Genomic DNA, 18,484 nt, shown 5'->3' with positions numbered 1-18,484 from the left:
TGACCCAAAACATTCCTGAAATGGGAAACTCAAACTGGTTGTTCCACATCACCACCCACTCTCAGCACAAGCTAGCCAGAACAGTCATCATCCATTGTCCCCTTCAACAGTAAGGCTTCCCTTAATCAGAGGACAGATTGAGATGGGGCAAAAAGACAGACAGTGCGGAAAATGAATGACTGGGTCAGGAAGGTGGGGGTGATTCAAAAGGAAATAAAATCCTAATATCCCCAGAGCACTTCCCCCTCCTCCAACCTGTTGCCAAGACCACCTGACTCCAGGGAATTGTTCTTCCTGGCAAGGAGTTGTTAGAGAGTACCCACTGGTGTCCTCCTCCATCCTTGGTCACTCCACCTTTTGGTCACCACATAGGCAAAGTGGGAGGAGGGAACATGAGAAGAAAAAAAAGAAAACCTAAAATCTATAAAAGTGGCAAGACACCTCTACTCCCCTGCACAAGAGCTCTGGACACCCACCCCCCTTTAGAAGTCTCTCTCTCTCTCTCTCTCTCTCTCTCTCCTATTCTTTAAACAAAACTTTTTGCTCTTGCTCAGCGTTTCTCAGTGTTCTATCTTCCACACTGGGGACATGGGACCTGATCTTGGTTTTTAAGACTGGTTTCAGTAGAACTGTGGAATACAGAAGAAATAGGAATTAAAAAAAAAAAAAAAAAAAGCTTTTCAGTGTGTCACGAATGGTTTCTACAGACTCAGACTGAGACACAGTTAGATTCTACCAATTCTATTTTATTAATGCTCACACTTCAGACACACATCCTAAGTCTAGTTGTAACTGAGTCTATACCCAACGGTCCCAGTCACTCACCTGTGACGTGCCTTAAGTCCATGTCGCTAGAACTAGATCTGGGCCAGAGGAGTCTGGTGCAGGGGGACAACAGCGATGGAGGTCTTGGTCTTTCTGTCCAGGTCCTGTTAGTCCTGCTGGATCCCCAAAGACTGGGTTTTTAAGTCTTAGTTTGGTTGTGCTTGCAGATGATAACTGGGGTCTATGCCCAGGCATAGACTCTTATATCACTATCTAAGTTTTGCAGTTTACATTATATCATGTACATAGTGCTTAAGGATGTTATCTAACACACACTAATCAATATATTCCACAGTCAATAATCCTGTAACAGTTTCTGGCACTCATATGACGGTGGAGATTTGGGAGTTTTCTAAATGCAATAGCAAGTGTTCTTCAAACAGTAACAATTTGACTTTGTTGTTTGCAATACAGATGTCCCTTAATTCTCTCCCTTGCCTGATTGCTCTGGCTGAGACTTCTAGCACTAAGTTGAATAGAAGTGATGAAAGTGAGCATCCTTGCCTTGTTCCAGATCTTAAACAGATTCCCACATTTTCCCATTCATCATAATGTTAGTTGGCTACATAGTATGACTTTTATTCTGCTGAGCTATTTTCTTTCTGTACCTAGTTTGTTATGTATACTTTTAATCACAAAAAGATATAGAATAACTTTTTTGCATGTATTAAGATGATGCAATTTTTGTTCCTAGTTCTGTGGATGTAGTGTATCTTGTTTACTCATTTCCATATCTTGAACATCCTTACATCTGAGATACACTCCACTTGACCATGGTGAATAATATTTCCAACAGGCTATTGAATTCTCTTCATGAGTATTCTGTTGGGGAATTATGCATATATGTTCATTGATACTCACCTTCAAGTTTTGTTTTTGTTGTTCTTGTGCCCTTTATGGGTTTTGATATGATGGTAATACTGACCTCATAAAGTGTATTTGGGAGGATTCTTCCTCCTACTCCTCCCCCTCTCTCTCACCCTCCTCTTCCTCCTCCTCCTCCTCCTCCTCCTCCTCCTCCTCCTCCTCCTTCTCTTTGGAACAACTTAAGGGAATTTGTATAATTTCTTCTTTAAATGTTTCCTAGAACTCAGCGATTTTGGGTTTTGATAGTAGGCTTTTTATTATTCAACATCTTAACTTGTTATTGCTGTATTCAAGCTTTTCTGTTTCTTCTTAATTCCATCTTGGTTGTTATATGTGTCTAGAATTGTCTCCATTTTTTCTAGGTCATAAAATTCATTTGTGAAGCATTGTTCATAATAATCTCTAATGAGCTTCAATATTTCTGAAGCATCCATTATCTTTCCTTTAATCTCTCATTTTATTTAATTGAATCTTCCCTCTCATTACTCTAATGATTTTCTATTTTGTTCATATTTTCAAAGAACCAGCTCTTCATTTTCTTGATCTTTTGTAAGTTTTGTTTGTTTTTATTTCATGCATTTTTCCTCTGTCCTATATTATTTTGAACTTCATATTACTTTTTCATTTAGATTCTTCTTCTTTTATTTAGTTCCTTGAGTTACAGTGATAAATTGTTTATTTGCGGTCATTTTGTTTCTTTCTTTTAGACATTAAACACTGTGAACTTCCCTAAACACTGCTTTTGATGTATTTATTGGCTTTAGAATGTTTCCATTTTCATTAGTTTCAATAAATTTTTAAATGTCCTTCTTGATTCCTTTCTTGACCATCTGCTTGTTCAAAAATAGATTGTTTAATTTTCATATATTTCTTCTCAAAGATTTTTCTCGTTATTGATTTTGACTTTCATGTATTGTGGCCAGAAAAGGCATTTGATGAGATTTCAATATTTAAAGATTTGTTGAGACATTTTATGGCCTGATTATCTAGCCTCAAGAACATTGTATGTGCTGAAGAGAAAAATGCTAATTCTGCCTTTGTTGAGTGCAGTTCTTGGATGAAGTGTTCTGTAGATGTCCCCTAGTTCTGGAAGTGATGGTTATCTCCTGTAGATTTAGTGCTAAAACTGCTGAGATGAAATCAATTCTAGGGGCACTTAACTTAAAATGCAAATTGGATTCCTAACCTAACAGTGTGCCTACTTTAAGACTGAAGGCACTGACTGTGAAGGTATTGAATGGTGGTGCCTGGAATAGAGATATGTAGGAAAACCCTATAGAAACTCAAGGCATCCAGGTCCTATATTCTGATGAGTCTTATTTGTCAGTAGAATTAGCCTTTTTACCTCCAGCAAAATAAACCTCTACATTGTATCTCAGGGAATTAATCCTGATTTGCCTAAGGAAAGTTTCCTTTGACCTTACATTTCACAGGCAAAATCTGTTGTATCACATTAAGGCTGTTGCTCCCAAGATAAATGGATGGGTTGCAAGACCTACCACCATGGCTCTTTGCTTCTTGATCTCTACTAGACTCAAGTCTCAGATGCCCCCTAAGCAGTATGTGACATATGAGGAAATGGGCTAATCTCCATATGAACTGCTTATGTTTTATAAATATGTGGAATGAAAACTTGGGCACATATATAGGAAAAAATAGTAAGGTTTTAGTTCTTGTGGAAGGAAGCAAAAGCTGAATCAGGACAAAATAATAAGATGAAGACCCTCTATCAGAGATCCTGCATTAAATGTTTATTTCAGGGAGTTAGTAAGGGTTCAATGGGTTGTTTGTTTAGTTGGCTTAAAGGGAGAATCAAAGGTGGCAATCACATGAGAATTAGAAAACCTGACACGCTATGGCTTCATGAAGAGACTCAAATATGAGGACAAGTGGAGTGGTAGAGGGGATGTGTTATTTTAAATCTGCTACCCACTGTGGAATAGTAAGAAGCAAACCTTTAAAACTGAAGCCATCGGATTAATTGGGTCCCACCATTGCAGAGTAAATGCTACCACCCAAGAACAAAAGACACTAATACTGAGCTCCCCGAAGATCTAATTTAAAAACATGAAGGTCCAGATCTATAGTAGTGCGCAGAATGTACCTATGTTTTCTACTAATATACACAGTCATGTATAATCTACCTAGAATGTTAGGATCATTTCAGTTAATTGCATATTTTGCATATTTTCACTCAAATATAAGCAGACATGCATCTTTTAAATAATTTTATTCTCAGTGTGTCTTTATGGATTATTAAATAGTATATCTTAAGATACACTCTACTGTCATGTATGTCTAAAAAGAACTAAGAAAAAATATTATAATGAAATTACATTAAAATTTTAAAAGTATATAAAAAATGAAAACCGTTTGAGTCAAAGTGAAGAGTATGAAGACTGAGTGACAATGTGGAAAAAAAAAAGTTTCATCAAAGCAGAAAACCAGCACTGTCTTGAGGTGCACTGAATTTTGATCTATAAGATTATTATTATGCAAAATTCACTTAATAAACAATGCTAAAAAGGTTCAAAATGTTGATACAATTAAATAGAAATCTAAATTATTCATTCCTTTCATAAATGTTTATTTGCTTTAATGATGAAATAGTCACCTATTAATGTATCAATAATCATGTTGAGACAAACCTGATAAAGTCCATGTTCTCATGGAGAGTTTATAGATGGAGGAGTTAAAAAAGAAACAAGTAAGCAAAGGTACAGTTGATGAGGGTTGATAAGAACTATGAAGAATGACATAGGAGGAGGGGTCATTTAATGTGGTGAATCAACAGTGACTATTTCATGCAGGTGGTCATGAAAGGACTCACTGACAGGGTGGCATTGAAGCAAGACCTGGATAGAGTGAGGGCATTCCCATGGGGTAGAGACCACCATGGGTCTCATTTTGAAGAAAGAGCAAGGAAATTAGTGAGAAAGAAGAGGTATAAAGAACTGCGGAATGGCAAAAGAGAATGTGACTCAACTAAAGTAAAAATGAGTTGTCAGAATTAACAATTTTAAAGCATTTGCAGCAATAAAAGTGTGCAATATTATTTCTTTCTCTATTTAATATGTCAATGGTCTGAAACTTTGCAGCATTGTATGAGTGTATTAAAATGTCTTATTTTTCCTGAACTATCTTCTTTCAGGCTCAGGAGATACAGAGGTCAGAAGTCCTTGATGTTCTGTCTGCAAGGCAGAGAATGAGGAAAGGAGGTGGTATGATTCTGAGTTTAAAGGTCTAAGCCTGGAAGGTGAGCTACGACTTGGGCAAGTCTTGAAGACCACAGTGACAAAACCCATGGTCAGATCAGTAGCTCTTGTGTCCAGAATGGGAGAAATGGATGTCACAATTAAAGTAAAGAGTGAGAGACAGAGACAGAGAATTTTCCCCTTCTCTGCTTTTTGATCTATAGGCAAGTTGTCAGTGGATTGGCAGATGGCCCCTCACATTGATCACCAGGTCTACTGCTTCAAATACTAGATTCTCAGGAAAACCCTTACAGACACATGTGGCAAAATGTATTACTGTGTATCTGGGTATCACTTAATCTATTCACATTAACGCATAAATTAACCAACACAGTAGCCCCCACTACATTTAAATCTGGCATTTGCCACATCAACGTGTATGTGACACTAAGTGACATCAGTGTGTATTACTTCTGTTCCATCCTAGTCCCGTTGTTTTAAATAAATTTGCAACCACAGGTGGTAGGAAAAGAACACATGAAATGAGTAACTACATCAATGTCCTAAGTGGGAGTTTTGAAAAGTAGACATCAAGATATTTTAGCCACTCTAATTCGGGTATTAATTTCTGGACTTGATGTTTACTCTTCCCATAAAACACTTTGCAATGGTAAGAACATAACATCAAGAACTTAACTTCCATGTGGCCTCAGATGTACCCAATACTTAGAGAAGACCTAAGAGGAATGAATCAAGGAAACTTACCCCAAACCACAAAGCTAAAATCAAAATCCTAAAGATTATTCTTCTCACAACAAATGAACACACTCTTGACTTTTAAGAATGCACTCTTGACCTCCTTGTTCCTGAGGCTGTAGACCACAGGGTTCAGCATGGGGATGACCATGGTGTAGAACACAGATGCGATTTTGAATGTGTCCATGGAGTGACTGGAGCTGGGCTGTAAGTACACGAAGATTAGAGTCCCATAAAATATAGAGACTGCAGTAAAGTGGGAGGCACAGGTGGATATAGCCTTCCTATGTCCTGCAGCTGAGCGCATCTTTAGGATTGTGATAAAAATAAATATGTAGGATATTAATATTATGAGGAGAGCAATTAAGATATCGAAGCTGGCTACATAAATAAGAACCAGTTCATTCACATGTCTATCAGAGTGAGAGAGAACCATCACTGCTAGAACATCACAGAAAAAATGATGGACCACGTTGGACTTAGAGTAGGTGACACTGAATGTGTTCCCAGTGAGGATGCAGGCACTCAGGAATCCACAGACATAGCAGCCTATGATCAGGTATGAACACACACTTGTTGTCATGGTGGTGGTGTAGTGCAGGGGCTTGCACACTGCTGCATAGCGGTCATAGGCCATCGAGGCGAGGAGGTAGTTTTCCACAGTGGCAAAGGCTCCAAAAAAGAACATTTGGGTGACACAAGCATTGTAGGAGATGACCTTGTATCCAAGAAGGAGCCCAGCCATGACAGTGGAACTGACAGCTGAAGAGTAGCACAAGTCCACCAGAGACAGGTTGCCCAGGAAAAAGTACATGGGAGTGTGGAGACGGGAGTCCAAGAGGATCAGCAGGATGATCCCCATGTTCCCAATCAGATTGATGATGTAGATGATCAGGAATGTCACAAAGAGGGGAAGTTGCAGACTTGGGTTGTTGGTCAGTCCCAGCAGGATGAACTGTGTCACTTCTGTCCTATTCTCCATCAGTTTCCTAAAAAGCATTAGGTGTTCTATAGCTATGAGAAGAAAGAACAGAATGATAAATTAATGATTTGAAAATTCAGAGTATATATACAAGATGTATTCTTTCATTGTAGCAATAAGTTGTAATCTGAGATTCTCTAGTAAAAGCATGACTTTCTGTATCAAATTGATTGCATCACTTCCACAATGTTGCATGCTGTGAAATTCAGGAATCTTAAGGGATCATGTACACAATTTAAATTTTTTTTACAGTGTTAATGCAGTTTAACAGCTTAATCTAAATTACTTCTATGTTAAAATCATTCAGTTCTTTCAGGTATCCTACAAAAGAAAATGATACTTTCACATTGCTCACCTGCTGATAATTGCTGGAGGTACATTAAATGTGCATTCTGTGTCTCCTCACCATAATATTTTGAATTTGTTTCATTGTATTATGCATGTAAAAATTGATGCATAACAGGCAGAATAACTCATTCATATTGGCAAAATCTAATTGTCAATCTCTGGACCCATCCTTAACCCATGTTGAATGGTTTCTAAGTCTAAGAAGCTAAAGTGAATTACAAGCAGCAATTGGGGTTTCATAGTGATATGAAACTATGAAATATGCTAGTTTTCACATATATGGGAGTCATTGATAAGATGCAACTTCATCCTATTTACAACAATGCTTGCTTTTCATTATAGAACAAATAAGCAAATCTATAACAGTGAAATAGTCCTTGTTTCAACCATAGAAGGACCCAAAATTAATTGATAAGCTCTGTATTGTATATTATCCTTTCCCATCAATCTCATGCTTATCATTAGCAGCACATCTACACATGTTGATACTGATGTGCCTAAAGGCATAACCCTTGATTACCCAGAGATGAATCTGACTCTTGAACCAACATATCACATCTCTACACACAGTGGCTGTGGTTGGTTAGCTGGGATGGTGGGACCATGTGCTGTCTGCAGAGGGGATTGAGAGTGAATCCATATCAGATACAGACACACAAAGCTTAGATTCTCAGTAGAGAGGCACATCAGACCTGCCATTTATCACCTAAGAGTCACAAGTCCTAAGGTAACACCTATGAACATCCAATTTCCATCTGCAAAAGGAAGACATTAATGAGAGGTATTCTTTGAGTTATTCTTGTGAGAACTAAATAATACTATAAGAAAATAAAATTTGGGGTGTAAGCACATCCCGATGGGCACTAGCTATCATGTGGCTAGAAGGGATAATGGCCCATGCTGAACAAGGTGGATGCTCAAATTTATGACTTCAGTGTGAGTGATGTTGATGTCTTAAGCTTTTCTCCCCAATTTTCCTTTTCTCCCTGTGATGGCCATTTTGGTGTTTTGTGCTCCTGATTGTTTCTAGGTCTTCCATTACTCTAAGCTTGTGATAATTGCTGCTGCAATTCCCTGTGGATCAGTCCTGTTGAAAATTTCTTTCTGCAAATCTATATGTTAATTTGGATGCCGCCTTCCATATTTCTCCTACGTATTTGACAACTTAAATTTCCATGAAGACATCATGGTTGCTATTCTTAATGCACTTGAGATACTGTGTTCTACAACAAATGGTAAGGGATTTTCCTGGAAGTGTTGCATGTGTGAAGCAGATTGTATTGTTGTTCTTATTTTACCAGAAAGGCTACTAGGAATATGGGGAGTTGTGTGAAGCTCTAAAATTAAAACAGGTAGTATAAGAAAGACTCAAGATTCATGAGTTACAGTCACCTCCCAAGAACAGGCCTGAGACAATGGTGAAAGGGTTAAATGCAGATCAGAGTCCGTTCATTCATTGAGGACTACTTTATAGTTTAAAGAAGGATCATTTCACTTCTGGGATTTTGTTTTGTGTTTGCATTTTAAACTCTGATGATGTCCAAATATAGAGTAAACAAGATAAGGTCACTAATCAATCAAAACATTATCTGTAATACTTTTTGTTCATTTTCAAAACTAGATTTGTTCTTGTTCTATGAATCATTAAAGTCCCCATAAAAATAGATGTTTAACATTTGTGCAGGGACTTACCTCAGTTGTGAGAAACATTTCTTTAGTTTTCAAATAACTGAGAGCAGGCACAGGTAGCCCAGTGCTTTTGCATGGCTTACACTTCTCTCTGAAATGTTATGGAATAGAGAGCTCACCACTCTGCTAAAAGTGAAAGGCAGCTTATTCAGAGGGGTATTTTTAAATTCATTAAATCAGGAATAGAAAATGGAATAAGTGCTATGAGGAGGCCTCTCTCAGGTAGTCATCAAAAGACTCCATGTTCTCTAAGGCAGGAGAAAAGGAGGAAAGATAGTTAACATGGGTCCAGTTGAGAATCTACCATGAGTTCTTTCTGTGCCCTGGGAAGAATTACTTACCCCTCCTTCTACATAGAATACATAGAATAATATTACTTCTCTTCCAGGTAATTCACAGATCATGTTCCTGAATAAATGAAACATCTACAGAAGATCTCAGAAGAATAACATCATTTAAGATCAACCAATGTGATGTTTTTTCATTTGAATGTTTCTCTGACCATAAATGAAGGTTCATAGCAAACCCTCAGTTTTGAAGAAGGCTGCATACCAACAATAATCATGCAGATGAAGAAAGGATGTCCACTGGAGCTGGTCTGTACCTTGTTCCTTCTAAAACAAAGTGATGTGAAGTGTTTGGGATTTCAGAAGCAAATACATGGAGATCTGGAGAGAATCATACCGATTTGGAGACCTCTGGAGAAGATTTTCCCCATGAGACTATCTACAGCTCCCTGTCCCACTTTGCTAAGGAAGAAGCAATTAAAGAGCCTTTAGGGATCAAGTTCATAATTACACTTTTAAAATTAAATTTCTCTTTATTGATAAATGAAAACACAAAAATTGTACATATTGACTCATACCATTAGATTGTTGTGTACATGAATATAGTGTGTACCACCTAAATAAGTTTAAACATACCTATCTTTTAAGTTTAAACATATCTTATATCCTCTAACTTATAAGTTTAAGCATAACTATCATTTCCTTGTAGGGAAAACTTTAAAAATCCTTGCTTCTGGCTTTTTGAAGTGCACACTATGTAAGAGTTACTTGAAGTCTCCCTACTGGGCCATGGCTCACCAGATCTTCTTGCTTCTAACAGCAAAGTAGTACCAATGATCATCCTCTCCCCAGCGCTCCTTCTCCCCGTTGTATCCATCCTCTGGTAAACACTGCTCAATTCGTAACTTCTGTGAGAAGGACTTTTCAAGGTTCCACACATGAGTGAGATCATTAATGTCTTTAGATTGGCTTATTTCACTTTATATAATGACCGCCTGTTGCCAATGACAACAGCTCATTCTTTGTTATGACTGAGCCAAATTTTCTATTGCATCTGTAACACACTTTCTTAATCCTTTTATCAGTTTTTGGACTCTCAGGTTGTTTCCATTTCTTAGCTATGGGAAGAAATTCCACAGGGGACATGAGGGTACAGATGTCTTTCTGACATACCGATTTCATTTCTTTCGAATTCATTGATTAATTGTAGTATCATGTATTGAGCCCAGGGGCTCTCTACCACTGAACTAGATCCCTGATCCTTTTAAATTATTTTTATTTTTTATTTTATTTTATTTTTTTGCAATAGAGTCTTGCAAAGTTGCTGATCTGGTCTCAAACTTGCCATCCTCCTGCCTCGGCCTCTTAAGTAGATGGAATTAGAGGGATGTACTACCATGCCTAGCTAATGTCCTTTGAATTTAAACTCATTGTTGAAATTGCTGGGTCACATGAAGTTTCTATAATTATTTCATTAACTTCTATACAGTTGTCCATAATGGCTGTGCCAATCTGTATTCCCACCAACAGTGTGCAGGTTTCCTTCCCTTTCTTCTACTTCTTGCCAGAAATAGTTATTTTTAGTTTTTTTCAATGAAGCTGCTTTTGCTGTGGTGAGGTAACATCTCAAAGTGGTTTGGATTTGTATTTCCCTGATGATTAGTGAAGTTGAGCTTTTATTCATACACCAGTTGGCCATTTGTATGTCTTCTTTTGAGGAATGTCTATTCCCATTTTCAATCAGGTTATTTGCTTGTTTGGGTTCTTGTTGTTGTTTTGTTTTGTTTTTCTCTTGAGTTTTGAGGTTCCTTCTATATTCTGATTACCTACCCCCTTTTAGATTAAAGTTTTCAGATCTCTTCTCCTGTTCTGTAGGTTGTCTCTTCACTCTCTTGATTTTTTGCTGTGCAAAACCATTTTAGTTTGTTGCAATCCCATAGGTCCATTTCTGCTTTAGTTTTTTGAGCTTTGGGGATTTTCTTTAAAAAAAAAAAAAAAAGGCTTTGCTCATTCCAGTGTCCGAAACCACACTGGTTTCATGGTTTTTGTTCTTATGTTCATGTCGTTGATGTACTTTGAGCTGGTTTTTGAACAGATGAGAGAAAAGGGTCTAGTTTCCTTTGGATTCTTTTGTGTGTGGCTATCCAATTCTTTCCATATTATTTAAAAGTGTTTTCTACAAAGTGTGTTTGAAAAATCAGTTGCCTATGAACACATGGGTTTATTTCTTGGCTCTCTATTTTACTTCTTCACAGCATCTCCCATCGACATAAAGTTATCTGACAGCTTATTATAAATAGCCTTTATTATACTGAGGTATTTTCCTTCAATACCTAGATTGTTAAGTGTCTTTTTAAAGCATGAAACTATATTAGATGCCTTTTCTTCATGTATTGAGATGATAATATGGTCTCTGTCCTTTGTTCTTTGTTGATGTGGCAAATCTCGTTCACTGATTTGCTGCGCATCCTTTCATCTGGGAGAAACCCCACTTAACTGTGGTGCATGATATTGCAAATATGCTATTGAATTCAGGTGAATATGATTTTGTTGGGGAATTTTGCATATATGTTCACTAAGGATATTCAACTGTAGATTCCTTTTTTTGCTGTTGTCCTTGTGCCTTTCATGTGGTTTTGGAATCATGGTAAATGCTGACATCATATACTGAACTTGGAGTAATTCTTTCCTCCTCGTCCTCCTCCTCGTTCTCATCCTCCTCCTCCTGCTCCTCCTCCTCCTCCTCCTCCTCCTCCTCCTCCTCCTCCTCCTCTTCTCTTTCTTCTTCTTCTTCTACTAGTTCTCAATCTTTTAATTAATTAATTTATTTATTTTGAACCACTTAAAGAGTATTGGTATTTATTTCTTCTTTAAATGTTTCTTAGAACTCCCTAAGGAAACCAATTTCTTATGGTAGGCTTTTTATTACTTATTTAGTCTCATTACTTGTGACTGGAGTATTCAGGTTTTTAGTTTCTCGTGATTCCCTCTGGGTTGTTATGTATCTAGGATTATGTCCATTTTGTCTAGGTCATCAAATTCATTTGTGGATCATTGTTCATAATAATCCTTTAATGGTCTTTTGTATTTCTGAGTTCTCCAATGTTTTCCTTACATCTCTGATTTTATTTTAACTGAATTTTCTCTGTCTTTTGTTAGTTACTCTAGCCAGTGCTTTGTCTATTTTATTAATGTGTTCCAAGAACCAACTCTTTGTTTTCTTGATTTTTTTTAAAGTTTCCATTACATATATTTGTCCTCTGATCTTTATTATTTCATTTCTTCTGTTACTTTTTATTTTGGGTGTGGGGATTACCAGGGTTTGAATTCAGGGGCACTAAACCACTGAGCCACATCCCCAGCCCGTTTTTGTATTTTAGTAGAGACAGAGTCTCCCTGAGTTGCTCAGAGCCTTACTGTTGCTGAGGTTGGCTTTGCCTCAGTCTCCAGAGCTGCTGGGATTACAGGCATATCCCACCACACCCAGCCTCCTCCTACTACTTTTAAAGTTGGCTTATTTTTTTTTATGTCCTCAAGCTGCAATACATGATGAATTGTTTATTTGATATATGTTCACTAAGGATATTCAACTGTAGACTCCCTTTTTGTTGTTGCTCTTGTGCCTTTCATGTGGTTCTAGAATCATGGTAAATGCTGACATCATATAATGAATTTGGAGTAATTCTTTATTTGAGGTAATTTATCTTCTTAGATGTAGGCACTGAAGGCTATGAACCTCGTCAGTAATGCTTTTGTTATATCTATTTGGTTTGGAAGGTCTCCATTTTCATTTGTTTCAATAAATTTATAAGTATCCCACTTGATTTCCCTCTTGATGCACTGCGTGTTCAAAAGTGGGTTGTTTAATTTTCACCTACTTGAGCAATTTCACATGATTTTCATGTTATTGATTTCTGTTTTCATGTATTGTGGTCAGAAAAGCCATTTGATAATATTTCAATTTAAAAATTTTTGTTGAAATGTTCTCTGGCCTTATAATTTATCCTGATATATATATTGCATGTACTGAAGAGAGGAATGCTAATTTTTCATCTGTTGAGTGCAGTTTTTGGATGGAATGTTCTGTAGAACTCTCTTTGGCCCATTTGCTTAGGCACCTTCAATTCTGCTGTATCTGTGATGATTTTCTGGTTGGGTGACTTGTCATTGCTGAAGGTAAAGTAGTAAAGTCCCCAACTATTACTGTTTTGGAGTCTGCATCTGTCTGTAAGTCTGTAAGTTTTTTCTTTATACTAAAGCAAGAAAACTGATGAATATAACTACAGAGGTAGAAAAAAATGAAATATAATGAATTCTACTTCTAACAGATGTTTTTCTTACATGGATTTAACAATTCATAGCACATTGATTATAAGCTTGTTAAGGGTCACAAAATATACAAGAATGCATTCTGTGTTACAAAAACAGTAGAGATGTGGCTATATCGGAGCAGAGACTGTATACTATTGAAACCTCTTTGGCAATACTCATCCTCTCCAGGACCTAAGCGTACTTCCCAGCTGGAAATGTGGACTATTCTGCCTCATAATCACAAGACCAAATCCTTATAATATCATGTAAACATTACAGAGTATATATCAAAAAATTGTCAGTTCTGATTCCCTGACGAACCCTATCAAAACCGAATGTTGGTTCTGAAATTGGTTCTAGTGGAGCAGAATCTAAAGGATGAGTTTCATGATTTGGTTCTGAGGGTTCTGGAACTGGATCTCTAACCTGGTTAAATTGAAAAAGCACTAAAAATTCTACTTTCAGTAATAAATAGAACATGGCAGGCCAAGGCATACTCTGGCAATAGAGCAATGCAAAATACCAACATTAGATACTCAAAATAAAATACCCCCCAAACAAGGATCAGAGTAACCACAAGCTGTGGTTCAAGGTACGTGCCCTCTCAAAGGTCATGTTGAGACCAAGGTTCCAGAGTGATCATATTTGGAGGCATGACCTTTCGGAGGTGATTGGGTCTCAGTCACTAGGTGATTAAGCCCTGTTCCCATGCTGAGGATGAATGCCCTTAGGAACAGCTTGAGGGTCTTAGGGGGGACCCTTTCTGTTTCTCTGTCTATGACCATATGAGGGCACTCTATTCAATCATCCTATCACATGAAATTCCCACAGTGTTCCTCTCTTCCCTCCCTACACCCCAAATTGTAGCACAACAGTGCCTCATAAAGAACAGGACCTCAGCAAACTCCAGATCCCTGGTACCTTGATCTGAGACTTCTCACACTTCAGAACAGTGGAGGAATGAATTTCCATTCCTTCTAAATCACAGCATCTAAGTATTTCACTGTAGCCCCTGGAACAAATTGAGACACTATGAAAAATTGTCCAAACTAATGAGTACAATGTAACTGCTTGTTAAACCTAATATGGCTGAAGAAAGTGGAAGAAAAAAGGATGAAATCAGGAACTGAATGAGCTTTCTAACCCTGAAGAAATTATTTGAAATTTTGTCTATGTTTGTTCTGGAAGTGACCCTTATCTCCTATAGATTTAGTGCTGAGATTGATGAGATGAAGTCAATCCTGGGTGCCTAATTAAAATGCAAATCAGACTCCTAAACCTAACAGTGTGTCTATTTTAATTCTGAAGTGCCTGTTCAGTTCCTTTGGCCATTTAGTAATTGTGGTTTTGTTTTTTTTGTCTGTTTGTTTTTGTTTTGTTTTGTTTGTGATAAGGTTTTTAAAATTTAAATTTCTTTTTATACTCTAGAGATTGATGCTCTGTCTGAGTTGAAGCTGGCAAAGAGTTTTCTCATTCGGTAGGCCCTCTTCATGCTAGTCATTGTTTTCTTTGCTGTGAAGAAAGGTTTTAGTTTGGTACCATCCCATTTATTGATTCTTGATTTTACTTTTTGTGCTTTAGGAGTCTTGTGGAGGAAGCCAGTTTCCAAGCATTCACGACGGAGCATTGGATTTATATTTGTAGGTCTTTGATCCACTTTGAATTCAGTTTGGTCAAAAAAATATATTAAAAAGAGGTTCAACATCTTATCGATTAGAGAAATGCAAATTAAAAGTATGCTAAAATTTCATCTCACTCTAGTCAGAAGGGCAGCATTCAAGAACATAAGTAAATACTGGCAAGGATGTAGGAAAAAAGGTTCACTGATACATTTCTGGTGGAATTGCAGATTGTTGCAACCACTATGTAAAACAGTATGGGGATTCCTCAGAAAACTTGGAATGGAATCACCATTTGACTTAATAATCCTACTTCTTGATATATATGCAAAGACTTAAAAACAGCATAATATCCTAAGTGCCCTACAACAGATGAATAGATAAAGAAAATGTAGTATATATACAAAATGGCACATTACTTACCCAGAAAAAAAAAGAATGACTTAATGACATTAGGCAGAAAATGGATGGATCCTGAGACTATTATGTTAAGCGAAATAAGCCAATCCACCCAAATCAAAGGTTCAATGTTCTCTCTGATATGTTGATGCTGTCACACAACAAGGGGAGAGAAGAAAGGAAAAGAAATTCAGTGTATTAGACAAAGAAAAATGAAGGGGAGGGAGGGGGCATAGGAATAAGACAGTGGAATGATTCTGACATAACTATCCTACTCTTTGCACCACAGTGAGTTTCTACATCATGTACAATCACAAGACTGGGATCCTAGTTAGAATAAGATGTGCTCCATGTTTGTAGAAATAAGTCAAATTGCGCTCTATTGTCATGTATAACTAAAAGGAACAAAAATCTGAAAATAAAAACAACAACAACAACAAAGTGTGAAGGCACTGACTGTGAGGTATTGGATCCTGATGGCTGGAATAGAAATATGTAGGAAGACTCCACGGAAACTCAGGAAGCATCCCCTGTATTCTGATGAGTCTGCTTTGGCAGTAGAATTAGCCTTTCTACCCCCACAGAATAAACCTTTCCACTGTATCTCAGGGAATTAACCCTGAGTTGCCTAAGGAAAGTCTCCTGGACCTTGCATTCCCCAGGCAGTTTATTGCATCACGTTAAGGCTGTTGCTCTGCAAGTCAACGAGATGAGCTTCAGGACCCACCACCACCACTGCTCCTGGCTTCTAGATCTCTAACTAGACTCCAGTCTCAGAGGGCCCCCAGACAGGAGGTGACATATGGGGAGATGGGTTAATCTCCAAATGACCTACTTGTGTTTTGTAATTTATGTGGAAGGAAATCTTGGACACATACGTGGGAAAAGATATTAAGGTTTTAGTCCTTGTCGAAGGAAGAAAAAGCTGAATCAGGACAAAATGGTAAGCAAAGATTCTGCATGAAATGTTTAATTTCAGGAGTTAGTGAGGGCCCAACCAGTTGTTTGCTGAGTTCGCTTAAGTGAGGGAGCAAACAAGGTGGCACTAACATGAGAAAAGTCCACACTATCTTGAGAGGCAATGAATTTTGATCTATAAGATTTTTATTCTGCAAAATTCACTTTATAAACAGTGCTTTCAAGGTTTGAAATATCAGTACAATTAAATGCAAATCTCAATTATTCATCCATTAACAAATATTCATTAGAATTTACTATAAAACCAGTGTATATTAAGGTACTATTAATCACATTGGGACAAATTTGATCAAATCACTGCTCTTGTGAAGTTTTCCTAGTTGAGGAAGTTAAACAAGAAACAAGAAAACATATAGTAGATGAGGATTGATAAGACCTATGAAGAATGACACAGGAGAACGGGACAGTTTATGTGGCCAGTGGAGAATGGCTGTTTCACTCAGGTGGTCAGGAAAGGACTCCATGACAGGGCGGTATTGAAGCAAAGACCTGGATAGAGTGAAGGGCATTCCCACGGGGAACAGCAACCTCAAAGGTCCTCAGGCATGACCTCTAAAGAAAAAGCAAGGAAATCAGTGAGAAAGAAGAGGTGTGGATGGAGGGATGACAAAAGAGAATGCAACTCAACTAACATAAAAACAAGTGGCCAGAATTATCAGTTTTAAAGCATTTGCAAAAATAAAAGGGTCCAAGCTCCTTGTTTCCCTATTTAATATTTCAATGATCTGAAATTTTGTAGCAATGTATGAGCATATTAGAACTTCTTATTTTTCCTGAATTTTCTCATTTCAGGCTCAGAAGATAGGGAGGTCAGAAGCCCTTGATGTACTGTCTGCAAAGTGGAGAATGAGGAAAGGAGGTGGTGTGATTCTATCTGAAGGTCTTTAAAGGTCTAAGCCTGGAAGGTGAGGTGTAATGTGGGCAAGTCTTGAAGACCATAGTGCCAAAATCCATGGTCAGATCAGTATTTCTAGTGTCCAAAGTGAAAGAAGATGGATGATCCAGTTAAGATAGAGAGAAAGACAGACAGAGACAGAGAATTTTCCCCTTCTCTTGCTTTTGGATCTACAGGCAAGCCATCAGTGGATTGGCAGATGGCCCCTCACATTGATCACCAAGTCTATAGCTTCAAATACTAGACTCTCGGTAAAACCCTCACAGACATATGTGGCAAAATGTATTACTGTGTATCTGGGTATCCCTTAATCTATTCAAATTAACTTATAAAATTAACCAACACAGTAATGCCACTACATTTAATTCTGGCAAATTCACCATATCCATGTGTATGTGAAACCAAGTAACATCATATGCTTTAGTTCTGTTCCATCCTAGTCCTGATATTTTTAAAACATTTGCAATATATTGTGATAGGGGAAAAAAACACGTAAAATGAGTAACTACATCAACACCCTTAATGGCAGTTTTGATAAGCAGACATCAAGATAGCTTAGCCATTCTTATTCATGTGTGAATTCCTGGACTTAATGTTTTCCTTTCCCAGAAAACAGACTTTGCAGAGGTAAGGGCATCATCACCTCAAGAACTTAATGTCAATGTGGGCTCAGACGTACTCAGTGAACAGAGAAGACCTGAGAATGAATCAGGGAATGCTATACCAAACCTTGTGGTTAAAAGCAAAATCCTAAAGATTATCCTTCTCACAACAAATGAACACATTCTTGATTTTTAAGAAGGCAGTCTTTTAAATTTTTTATTTGTTCTTTTTAGATATACATAACTGCCGCAGTCTGGCTGGGCACAAAATCACAAGCCACTCACAGCCTTGTAGATTCAAACAGCAATTCTTTATTCCCGAACTCTCACCGGCCCTCTACGTTCTGGGGAAAATCCACCTCCACTCGGCTCTGCATCCCAAAATACTCTCTGAATCCCGTGAGAACTCAAAGAGTGGGCAGGTGCCTGAGGCAGCAGGATACTCCCTATTCCCAGCAGGATACACCCTAAACCTGGACCCACCCTAATCCAGCAGGATCCTCCCTAAACCCGGATCCACCCTGGTCCTTGAGCAGGGTCACCTTTCTCAAACATTCATGCAATGTCACTGCAAATGACCTGGGTCCAAGGCAAGCCCATTTCCACAATGGAGAGTCCCCCCTCTAAGCAACATGGGGTAGGCTGACAAGGAAATTGCCATGCGTCATTCCTACTTGGCTATGGCTCTCAGCACATAACAGTAGAATGTATTTTGGCATGTATACATACATG

The 18,484-nt window shown here is 37.8% G+C and overlaps 1 protein-coding gene across 1 annotated transcript; it reads right to left on the bottom strand.

Annotated features, from left to right (window-relative positions):
- Positions 1 to 5,679: 5,679 nt before the first annotated feature.
- Positions 5,680 to 6,624, bottom strand: LOC113195106 (olfactory receptor 5B3-like). Its single transcript, XM_026406522.2, has one exon. The coding sequence runs from the start codon at positions 6,622 to 6,624 to the stop codon at positions 5,680 to 5,682; it is 945 nt and encodes a 314-aa protein (XP_026262307.2).
- Positions 6,625 to 18,484: the final 11,860 nt, after the last annotated feature.

This window comes from Urocitellus parryii, chromosome 4, assembly GCF_045843805.1.
Source record: "Urocitellus parryii isolate mUroPar1 chromosome 4, mUroPar1.hap1, whole genome shotgun sequence".
In the NCBI taxonomy this organism is placed as follows: Eukaryota; Metazoa; Chordata; class Mammalia; order Rodentia; family Sciuridae; genus Urocitellus; species Urocitellus parryii.
Note: the sequence above shows the minus strand (reverse complement) of the source record. Positions and strands in the feature narration are given on the sequence as shown.